At 48.2% G+C, this 11919-nt stretch overlaps 1 protein-coding gene across 4 annotated transcripts in view; it reads right to left on the reverse strand.

The window, feature by feature from the left end:
* The window catches only part of Sync (syncoilin, intermediate filament protein), a 20740-nt gene that overhangs the window by 2427 nt on the left and 6394 nt on the right, over positions 1-11919 (reverse strand). The window contains exons 2-4 of one of the 4 annotated variants that reach the window (XM_013348418.2): positions 10578-11733; positions 2043-2167; positions 1822-1898 (exon numbers count right to left, since the gene is read on the reverse strand). In XM_013348418.2, coding sequence (XP_013203872.2) covers positions 1822-1898; positions 2043-2167; positions 10578-11733 — 1358 coding nt within the window. Of the gene's footprint in view, positions 1-1600; positions 1899-2042; positions 2168-10577; positions 11734-11919 lie in introns of those variants that run through there. The other 3 variants (XM_026781841.1, XM_026781840.1, XM_026781842.1) reach the window with 3 other exon arrangements.

The raw sequence follows: 11919 nt of genomic DNA on the forward strand, positions 1-11919 counted from the left end.
GTGTCAGGTGCCCCAGAAGTTGAATTATGGGTGGCTGTGGGCTCTGGGACTCAAACCTGGGTCCCCTGCAAGAACAAGTGCCCCACAGCACTGCATCATCTCTAGCCCGTCTCCTTCAGCCCAGGCAGTCCTTGAGTTTAGGGTGCTCTTGTCTCACAGGCACCCGATTGCAGGCGTACACCACCCGCCCCAGTAATACAGTGCTGGGGCTTTGTAGATGCTATCCATGCACTCCACCAACTGAGCTGCATCCTCTGCTCGGATCCTCTGTTTAGATTGTTACCCTTTCCAGTCCGTACAGAAGTGCTCACCAGGTCATTGTCAGTTGCAGGGTTGTAACTCCCAGATGATCAGCATAACCATAAAAGAAAATCTAGAAACTTACAAGAATGAATCAGTTGAAGTTACTGCTTACCAGTTGGTATCCAAATTTAACTAGGAAAGAAAATGTATAGGCATCTGTATTGTATACAACTTAGCTTCTGGGTTTTTTTTCCCCCTTCTTGCCCTAAAACTTCCCAACTACTGAATAAGTCCCCAGCTTTTATATTTTTATTATGTGAAAAGGGGCTGGAGAGATGGTTTAGCATTTAAGAGCACACACTGCTCTTTCAGAAGACATAAGTGTGGTTCCCGGCACCCAATGGGGTGGGTAGCCCGTAACTGCCTTTAGCTTCTGTGCTCCGCGGGTACTGTACTCAAACCCTCTGACAGATGAGTAGACATGTTTGGTGATTATTTTATACATTGACTAAATTTGGGCCCCAGGAGTATCTTCAATGGTTTTTTAACTGAGTCATTTATTCCTGTTGGCCTCCTTTGTCAGTGTTAATTTGATAATAGGATTGTCTTTTGTGCCATACCAAGGAAACTGAATATCAGAGTTGGAAGGATGTATATAGAGCCTAGATTTTGTTTGCTTTAAATATCTTTTATTTTACATGTGAGTGAATGTTTTGCCTGCGTGTATGCCTGTGGCTGGTGCTCATAAAGGCCAGAAGAGGGCACCAGATCCTCTAGAACTGGAGTTATAGACAATTGAATTGCATGTGAGTTCTGGGAGCCAAGCCTGTATTCTCAGCTAGCATTCTTAACTGCTGAACCGTCTCCGGCCACTAGATGATGTATCTGTAATATAAAAGTTATTGACGCTGGATGGTGGTGGTGCACACCTTTAATCCCAGCACTTGGGAGGCAGAGGCAGGTTGATCTCTGAGAGTTCGAGGCCAGCCTGGTCTACAAAAGCTAGTTCAGGAAGGCTCCAAAGCTACAGAGAAACTCTATCTTAAAAATAAAACACAAAAAGCTCTTGACAATCGTGGTAATTAATCCAAGTACTTGGAAGACAGAGGAAAGTGGATCTCTGTGAGTTCAAGGCCAACATGGCCTACACAAAAGGCCAACCAAAGCTACAAGGTGAGACCTGTCTCAAAAAAAAATATTGGTGAGGCCCAGCAAAATGGCCAAATGTAATTTTGTGTTTCATTAAAAATTAAAGCTTTCTCAGGCATTAATCCCAGCACTTGGGAGGGAGAGGCAGGCAGATCTCTGAGTTCAAGGCCAGCCTGGTCTACAAAGCAAGTTCCAGAGCAGCCACGCCGGTTATACAGAGAAACACTGTTTTGAAAAACCAAAAAATAACAATAATAAAAGGATATTAAGTAACCAGGTACAGAGGCACATGCCTGTAACTACGCAGATTGAGGTAAGAGAATCCCAAGCAAGGGTAACAGCTAAGACCCTCCAGATAAGGCATTAGTTAGTACTGTTAGAAAGCAGCGATAACGAGCAAACCCCCTGTCATCTGTGCACGAAGATCACCTTGGGATTGGGCCTCAACTCCACCTGCCTGAGAAGTAGCTGCATCAGCCTGTTCCAGACTCTTGGGTAGCATAGCCCTTTAAAAAGAGAGAGCCAGTTTCCAACTGTTTGAAAGTCAGTTCCCCAAATGATTTTGTTTTCTTTCGTTAGATAAGATATTCCATGAGCCCTCCCCCCATCAGTCAGGAGTAGACGTGGCTTGGGAAGCAGAGAAAACTGACTTATATGTTGAGAGCTCTTCAGCGAGGCTGGTCCTCAGCTGCTCCATCTCTTTGTTCTTCTGTTGCTGGACCTGCACGCCGCTTCGTAACTGCCTCTGTCTCTCCTCCATCTCCTCCAGCTGCTCCTGCGCAGAAGGGCCAGACGATAAACACCTGACATCTGCTATATACAGCACTTCACATTGTTGTGTGATTGTTTCGTTACCGTTTGGTTGGTTTGGTCCCCCTTCCCCCTCACATGCACAGTTTTTCTGGGCATCCTGTCTGTCCTGGAACATGGTCTGTAAACAAACTGGCCTCGAACTCAGAGATCCACCTGCCTCTGCCTCTTTAGTGCAGGGAAAAGAGATTCACCACTAGGCCCGACCTGTATCATTGAATATAGTGATACTGAGATTGATACTACCTTCATAGGATAGATTAAGAAATCAGTTCTGAGGCCTGGTGGTGGTGGCTCACGCTTTTAATCCCAACACTCAGAACAACCAAGGCTACATAGAGAAACCCTGTCTCAAAAATACAAAAAGCTGGGCAATGGTGGCACACACCTTTAATCCCAGCACTAGAGAGGCAGAGGCAGGTGGATCTCTGAATCCGAAGCTAACCTGGTCTACAAAGAGTTCCAGGATAGCCAGTGCTGTTACACGGAGAAACCCTGTCTCGGAAAACAAGAAAGAAGTTTCTGAGAAGTATCTTGACAACGTGACACTACTGTGAAAATGCCCGGTGGTGGTGGACACGCCTTTAACCCGAGCACTCCAGGGCTGGCAGGAGGATCTCTGAGTTTTAGACCAGGGCTATGCAAAAAACCCTGCTGAAAAACTTAAAAAGAAAAAAAAAGAAGCCAGGCGGTGGTGGCGCACACCTTTAATCCCAGCACTTGGGAGGCAGAGGCAGGCGGATCTCTGTGAGTTCGAGACCAGCCTGGTCTACAGAGCTAGTTCCAGGACAGGCTCCAAAACCACAGAGAAACCCTGTCTCGAAAAACCAAAAAAAAAAGGGGGGGGCTGGAGAGATGGCTCAGTGGTTAAGAGCACTGCCTGCTCTTACAAAGGTCCTGAGTTCAATTCCCAGCAACCACATGGTGGCTCACAACCATCTATAATGAGGTCTGGTGTCCTCTTCCGGCCTGCAGATATACACACAGACAGAATATTGTATACATAATAAATAAATATTTAAAAAAAAGAAAGTTTACCAATCATTTTATTATTTAAATCTTAACAAGGGTGGAAAGGGAAGCTGGAGAGATGGCTCAGCTGTTAAGAGCACTTGTTTTTCTTGCAGAGGACCCAGGTTGGATTCCCAGCACCCACACAATGGTTCACAACTATTGATAAATAGTTCTAGGCTCCAGATCTGATGCCCTCTTCTCCCCTCCGTGGGTACCAAACACACATGTACACACATACATACATGCAAGACAAAATGAACAAATCTTTTTGAAAAAAAAGGTACCTAGAGACTCGGGAGGCAGAGGCAGGTGGATCCTTGTGAGTTCGAGGCTAGCCTGGTCTACAGAGCTAGTTCTAGGACAGGCTCCAAAGCTACAGAGAAACCCTGTCTCGAAAAACCAAAAAACAATAAATAAACAAAAGGTACCTAGAGGCTTAGTGCCTGACATTAACTTAGTGCTAAGTCAGTTGTTGACGTTCCTCATAATCCATAAACTTACTTCTAGAAACATATTAAGGTATTTTTAATTTTATATGGGTTGGAAGGTGTTAAGGATTTATCTGCACTTTGTCAATTATTGAGATTCTGTAAGGTTTAAAAATCATTTCATGGGGGTTGGAGAGATGGCTCAGCAGTTAAGAGCACTGGGAATTCTTCCTAAAGAACCTGGGTTCAATTCCCCCACCTACCTGGCAGCTTACAACTGTCTATAACTCCAGTTCTAGGGGATCTCATGCCTTCACACCAGTTCACAGAAAATAAACACATTTAAAAAAAAATCATTTCACAGCTAAAACCAGAGTCAAACCTGAATAAAGGGCTAGAGCTGTAGGTCAGTGGTGGAGCACCTGCCAGCATGCCCACACCCCAGTCACCCTCAGCACTGAAAGGAGAAACGTTTTAGGAACCAGGCATGGTAGAACACACAAGCACTCTGAAGGTGGACGCTAGAGGATCTTGAAGTTCAATAAAATTCTTAGTTACATAATGAATCTGGGGCTAGCCTGGACTACATAAGACACTACCTTTAAAATAAACGAGTATAGGCTAACAACTTGTGTGTGATGCTGAGGATAGCAATTGAGCGCTCTCGCTCTACTGCCTTGAGTTCTGGGAGAGAAGGAAGATGCTCAGCAAGTCCAGCTTGGATCCTTGAAGGATTAGGATAAGGAAGCTGGGATGTGGCTCACTTGGTACGGTGCCTTCTGTCTACAAAGCCCTGGGTTTGACCCCCAGCACAGCATAAATTGCGGTGGCAAATGTATTTTGGAGGTGGAGGCAGAATCAGAAGTTCCAGGCCGGCCTGGGCTGTATGTGACCTTGTCTCCAAAGGGTCGGGGCCCTGGGGACACAGGGTGTTGCCGTGGGGAAGTCTTCTAAGGGCAGTTGAGAAATAACAGTCTGTTTTGGGCACTGCTATTATTAGAAGGTGCTCTGATCTGAGTCAGCTTTGATATTGTTCAGAGGTGCATCCGTCTGTGATACTGGGCCCTTGCGGAAGCTCCCCTTTAACCAACACTATCAAAAGCTCTTTTTTTAGTGTCCAGCCCTGCCTGGGGGACCACACAGATGTGCCCTTACCACCTAGGAACGTGGCATCTGAAGGGCGGTTTCTGCACACTGCTCCACTTTGGGTAAAGCAAAGCACATGGGTGGGGGTGGGGCGATGCCGCATGGTGCATAGAGACAACATGGTGATGCTTGCCTCTGACCCCAGCACTCCACCCAGACTCGAGGTTATTCCTGCTCACCGTGAGTTAGGAGGCCAGCCTGGAGTCCCTGAGACTCCATCTCAAAAAAAAGAAAAAGAAAAGGCTGGGTGAGATGACACACACCTTTAACCCCAGCAGAGCTCTGTGAGTTCAGTACCGGTTTGCTCCACATAGTGAGTTCCAAGACAGAGCTGTGTAGAGAACCTGTGTCAAAAAAAACCTTAAAAAGTGGAAAAAATAAATACATGGAGAAATTGCGTAGTGAAGAGCTGACAACACAATATGAGAACCTGTTAATCCCCAGAATCATGGGTGTCTACAATCCCAGTTTTGGGAAGGGGGGCAGGGACAGGCAGGTGCCTGGAGGCTCTCTGCAGTCTAGCAAATCTGGCTTCACCACCACCAGGCCAATGAAGAGCATCTCAGAAAGCTGGGTGAAGCACCTGATCCACAGAATAATTTCTGGCCAGCCAAGGCTCAATAGACCCTTTATTAAAAGACGGGGTGGGGGCGGTGGAGGACTAGAGAAATGCCTCAGTGTTTGGTTTGGTTCTGGTTTTTTGAGACAAGGTTTCTCGGTGTAGCCCTGGCTGTTCTGGAACTCGCTCTGTAGACCAGGCTAGCCTCAGATTCGGAGGTCCGCCTGCCTCTGCCTCCCGAGTGCTGGGATTAAAGGCGTGCGCCACCATCAGTTGATGAGATGGCTCAATGTTTAAGCATTTGATGCTCTTTCATAGGACCCAGGTTCAATTCCCGGCATCCACATATGAGCTCACAAGCAACTGTAACTCCAGTTCCATGGGATCTGATGCTGCCTTCCGGCCTCCTTGGGCACTACATGCATGCATACATGCAGACAAAACACCCACACATAAAATTTTCAAATTAATGGTTGAGCCGTGAAGAGGACTCAGTGTTCTTAACCACTTAGCCATCTCTCCAGTCCATCAATATTCTTTAATAAACTCCAAAGTCAGCCGGCAGTGGTGGTGCACGCCTTTAATCCCAGCACTTAAGAGGCACAAGCAGGCGGATCTCTGTGAGTTTGAGGCCAGCCTGGTCTACAAGAGCTAGATCCAGGACAGCCAAGGCTAACAAAACCATGTCTCACGTGAGCCTGGCACCACCATAGGAGCTTCACCAACAATAACTAGCTCATTGTATGCAGCCTGGAAAGCGACCTTCAGCCCTGGTTTCTAAAAACTAATAACGCTCCTCGATACCTCGGTGTATATACATGCAGCAAGCGTGTGCAGTGCCTAGGGCACTCAGAAGAAAGAGGGCATGGATTCCTCAGAGCTGGGGTTACAGGAAGGTGCAAATGGCCCAATGCAGATACTGGGAATGACCTCTGCAAGAGCAGCAAACTCCTCCCGGCCACCAGCCATCTCTCCGCCTGGAAATCCCATTTTTACTGTCTCTTGGCCTTTTGGTTAAAATCGGGTATGATCCTGTTTTACCTGGGAGGGAGTGGGGCCAGGATTTGCAGTTGGTTCTGAGCTCACCCCTCATTACTTTCCTTAGACACAGACTCTTCTGTCTTCTCTGTGAAAGCCCAGAAGGCCAAAATGAAGTGCCTGGCACTCCACACTGCTCTGCTAAACAAAAACAAAACAAAAACAAAAACACGGAGGGAGGGCTTGGCAGAGGTGAGGGAAGAAAAGGGAATGGGTAAATGTGATCAGAATTTATTATATAGGGGCTGGAGAAATGGCTCAGCTATTAAGGGCACTGCCTTCTCTTCCAGAGAACCTGGGTTCAATTCCCAGCACCCACATGGCAGCTCAGCTACAGAGTCTGTAACTCCAGTTCCAGGGCATCTGATACCGTCACACCACTACACATAAAATAAATTGAAATAAAATATAAAAAATATATTATAGCTACAGTACTGAAAACAGCCTGGTACTGGCATAAGAACAGACAGGAGGACCAATGGAACCAAACAGAAGACCCGGATATCTATCCACACATCTTCGAACACCTGGTATTTGATAAAGAAACAAAAAATATCAAATGGAAAAAAGAAAGCATTTTTAATAAGTGGTGCTGGCCTAGCTGGATATCAACATGTAGAAGAATGAAAATAGACCCATATCTATCACCATGCACAAAACTCATCCTCATGCTATCTATGCTGGAGCAGCAAACGCCAGACAAACGGCTCCTCTGTCTCCCCTCTCTGCTCAGTTTCCAAACATTTTGTACCTCCCAGAGGTATGAGAAGTAATGAATTCTGTGGAGAACTTTCTAGTACATAATAGCTACTGTTAGTCACTCTCCATCCCCCTTGTTTCCCCAGGCGGGAGTGAGCATACCTAGTTCATCCATACAGAGACTGGTCCCAGGACTGTCCTACGGCTCAGCACATTGAAGTACGTTCACTTCAAACTGCATATTTCAGTGAGTCTAAGATTGCCATAGTTAACCTTCTTAAATCAAGCATTTTTGGTACAGGGGGAGGGGCTAGAACTCACCCTATAAGCCAGGCTGGCTTCGGATTCAGAGATCCGCCTGCCTCTGCATCCTCCATGCTGGTAGTAAAGGTGATGTCATCCTGTCAGGCCTCATTCTTCTCTCTTTCTGTGTGTGCAATAGCAGAGGGCAAGCCCGGGGCTTCGTGCATGCCAAGCAAGCTGCCTACCACTGAGCTACATCCCTAACTTAGGAAACCTGTTTAACATCGATGATGTTTGGATTTTATGAAAACGTTCGTTTTGTCTGGCATCTCTCCCAGACTGCAAACTGGGAGAACAGCAACACGTCATCCCCGACTATTTTCTGTCTTTCCTGCCAGCGCCTGAGCCTGATTCATACGAGACACAGAAACGGTGAATGGAGGGATGGTGGCGGGGATGATATCACCAGACTGACTCCGAGGGGGCAGGCCCAGCCTGAGAAATCCCAGCGCACCCTCGACAAATAACCAGAATGAAACAGGAGAGTCTTCAGCAAACACTGTTTGGCGACCCTTTCAGAAAAACAGAATTTGGAGCTAGGTGATGGGATAGGCCTTGAAACCTTAACCCCTGAGGCAGAGACAGGAGAGCAGAGTTTGAGGCCAGCGTGTCCTCTACAGTGAGACACTGGCTTAAAAACAGCATACGTGGGGCCAGAGTACTGGCTTTTGCAGAGGACCTGAGTTCGATTCCCAGTCCATATCAGGCAGCTCTCAGCCACCTGTAAGGCCAGCTCCCAGGGGATCCCATACCTCCAGCCTCTGAGGGCACCAGCACGCATGTGCACTTACCCAAAAAAATACACATAATTCAAAATAAAATCTTAATCGGGTGTAGTGGCCCCCCCTTTAATCCCAGCACTGGAGAGGCAGAGGCAGGCAGAACATGTGAGTTTGAGGCCAACCTGGTCTACAGAGTGAGTTCCTTGGCAGCCAGGGCTACACATAAACCCTGTCTTGAAAAACCAAAAAGTAAATAAATAAGTAAAAATAAAATCTTTTGAAAAATCATAAGCACTACAGTAAGATACTCAGCAAACCATTTCCAAGATTTCTCTTGAGGGAAAGACATACAATTTCAAGTTTATACAAGGAGATATATGTTTCGAAAGGCAAATGTAGCAAGTTAGATATGATGGCACATGGCTATCCTCCCAGGATTTGGGAGGCTAAGGCAGGAGGATGGCAGGAGTATCTGGAGCTCCAGGTAACATTTACTTTGGGGCTAGTCTGGGCTACTTTAGACCCTGTCTGAAAACAAAGCCGGCTGTGAAAGGCCCCACGTGGAAGCGTTCTCAGCGTGCCTAGCAACTCTTGGCTCAGCATCTGCCTAGTGTGTCCCCTAAGCTGCGTGGCAGACAATAAAAGGAGATAAGTAGAGATAGCCCCCGCCTTCCGCACGCCCAGTCTGTGCAACCGCAGACGTAATTGTTTATCCACACGGTATTTATACCCCACTCTTCTAAAAAGGACTTAGAACTGGCTCACACTTAATCAGAAATAACTCGGGTACAGGGATATGGTGGCATGTACAAAAAAGGAAAATGCAGAGATTCCAGCCCAAACCCTGGACGATGGCTAGGTGGTATTTGGGGGTGAATGTGGCTGGTAGAGGAGGGAATGAACTCATTGGACTCTGCCTCTCGGGCTCTCCCTATAGCCAAGCATGAGTCACTGTTGAGTTAGAATTTAAAAAGGCCTCCGTGGAAGGAGTAGGCAGACACAGGTTCAAACTACTTTACTGAGCCCCAGTTCCTTGTGTTTAAAACCTAGGAATCCAAGCCAGGTATGGTAGCCCATTTTACCCTGGTAGCATAGGCTTGCCATCCTAGCTACACGGGGGGAAGAAGCAGGGAGATCTCAAATTCAAGGCCTGCCTGAGCTACTGAGTGAGTTCAAGACTAACCTAGTCAAATTGGGCCCTGTCTCAAATAAAAAGAGAACTGGGGTGGGGGGTGGGGGAGGTGGAAAGATGGCTCAGTGGTTAAGAGCATTGGCAGCTCTTCCAGAGGTCCTGAGTTCAATTCCCAGAACCCACTTGGTGACTCACAACAATGGAATCTAATGCCCTCTTCTGGCCTGTAGGCATAGGTGCAGATAGAGCATCATATTTATAAAATAAATAAATCTTAAAAATTGTATTTAAAGGCTTGGTGGTGGTGCACACCTTCAATTCCAGCACTCAGGAGGCAGAGGCAGGAGGGTCTCTATGAGTTCAAGGCCAGTCTAATCTATAGAGTGAGTCCAGGGCTGTTACACAGAAAAATCCTGTCTCAAAAAACAAACAAAATCTATTAAAGAGATAAAGCTCCGTGGTAGAGAGCTTGCCAAGTATGCATGAAGCCCTGGGTCCAATCCCCGGGATCCACTGCCCCCCCCAACAGAGTTATATAAACCAAAAGTGAAAATAATTGTCAGGGTGGGGTGTGGAGCTAGAGAAATGGCTCAAGGGATAAGAGCTTGGTGTTCTGAAGAGGGCCCAAGTGCAGTTCCCAGCACCCTCACTGTAGCTCACAGTTCCAGGGGATCCATTGCCCTCTTCTGGCTGCCTTGGGCATTGCATGCACATGGTGCACATACATACATGCAGATAAAACATCCATATACATAAAGTAAACAGAGTAAGATTTTTTAAAAAGGGGGTGGGGAGGGGATATGGTTCAGTGGTGCAGTGCTTACCAAACAAGCACAAGACCCTGGGTTTAATCCCCAACACACACAAACAGCTGTGTACACCAAGAATTCAAATACCCATCAAATCCTAACGCTGGCCTTAACCAAATGAAATAAATACAGAGCTAGGGGAAAGAATGAGTTAGCGGAACCAAGAGCAGGGTCCCTGCTTTCACACTGAATGGTAACCCCACCCCAAATGCATTAGACCTCTCTGGGTATGGTACACCGATAGTCCCAACACTCAGGAGGCTGAGGCAGGTGGATCTCTAAGTTTGAGGCCAGCCTGGTCTACAGAGTGAGTTCCAGACCAGCCAAGGCTACACAGAGAAACTTTATCTTGGAAGGAAAAAATAAAACAGACTTCAGACTTCCCTTCACCTAAATGACATCACTTCTGCTGGCTATGGTGGCACACACCTATAATCCCAGCACTCAGACGGCTGAGGCAGGAAGGGTCTCCCGGCCAGCCTGAACGACAAAGCAAAACTCTCTGACACAGAGGGCAAGGCCTACCCTGTACTGTTGAACCTCCTCGTCACGTTTCTGCCTCACGAGGGTGATCTGGTCCTCCAGGTTCCTGTTCTGAAGGTGGAGCTGCCGGGCCTCGGCTTGCAGGGGTCTCAGCGCCTCCTTCATCTTTTGGATCTCGGCCTGGGTGTCCTGTAGCGCTTTGGTCCCTGCCTCTTTCCTCTCCAGGAGCCGCAGCAGCTGAGGCTCGTACTCCTCTTCCAGGCCCTGGCGGCTTTCTGCCATGAGATTTTCAAACTGTGTCGACAGCCGCCGACTCTCCTGGAGGAAGTGCCCATCGCTCTGGGTTGGGGGTGCTTCTAGTTGCTGCTGCAACTGCTCCTTCTGTTTCTGATAGGCGTCGCGGAGCTGGGTCAGTTCTCCTGAGAGCTGGGCTGCCCGAGTGCTCAGCGCTTCCTTGCAATCGGCAAACTGGGCCACGTCCTGTTGGCGGCACTCCAGCTGGTATTGGTAGGCCACGCATTCCTTGGTCACCTTGAACAGCTTCTGCTTCACCATCCGGATCTCCTCCCTGAGCCCATCCCGCTCCAGCTCGGCCTGGGCGTGCAGTTTATAGGCAGCCAGGATGTCCTGGTGGATTTGCTGCACCTCCTGCAGGGCAGGTTCCCGGAGCAGCACAAGCTCGTGGATAAGCTGGTCCCTCTCCTCTTCCAACTGGGAAACAGCCTGTACACACTCCTCAAAACGGCCCTCCAGCAGCTCCAGGTCCTCCATGCTGAGGTCCTCCTCTGTGCTGGGAATCGGTGGAGCAGGAAGGCTTTCCTCCGGGGCCACCATTTCTCCCTCAGAAGCAGTCTGCTCCGGGCTTGGGTTCTTAGCTGGCTCTACAGGCTCCTGGGACAACCGTACCTCATCTGGTTTCACAGGCTCCTCCACAAACAGGGGCTCCTCTGAACTCACCGGCTCTTCCAGATCCAGAGCCTCCTCCGGCTGCCTCGATTCCTCAATACACAGTGTCTCCTCTGGCTTCTCAGACTCTTCCACGTAGAGGCTCTCTTCAAAGTCCACCGAGTCCCCCAGGTAGAGAATGTCTTCTAGGTTCACAGTTCCCTCCAAAGATAGAGAAGCCTCTGGGGTCAAAGTCATGGCCTCCTTCGGGGCTTTGGCGTCCTGAAGAGAACTGGCCTCTGTGCCTGTTTCCCTGCAAGAGAGATGATGGACGTGAAGGAGAGCCCGAGAGCCTCTACCTCAGGGCTAGCTGCAGCAGCTTCGCAGACTCTACCTACTCCCTTGCTAATCTGCCTCTTCCACAGCCAGCCAGTCCACTGGTCGCATTCCCAGATGGCACCACAGCGTCACTGGCTAGCCTCTGCTAAGGTCGCTTAAA

This window comes from Microtus ochrogaster, chromosome 10 (genome assembly GCF_000317375.1).
Source record: "Microtus ochrogaster isolate Prairie Vole_2 chromosome 10, MicOch1.0, whole genome shotgun sequence".
NCBI lineage: Eukaryota > Metazoa > Chordata > Mammalia > Rodentia > Cricetidae > Microtus > Microtus ochrogaster.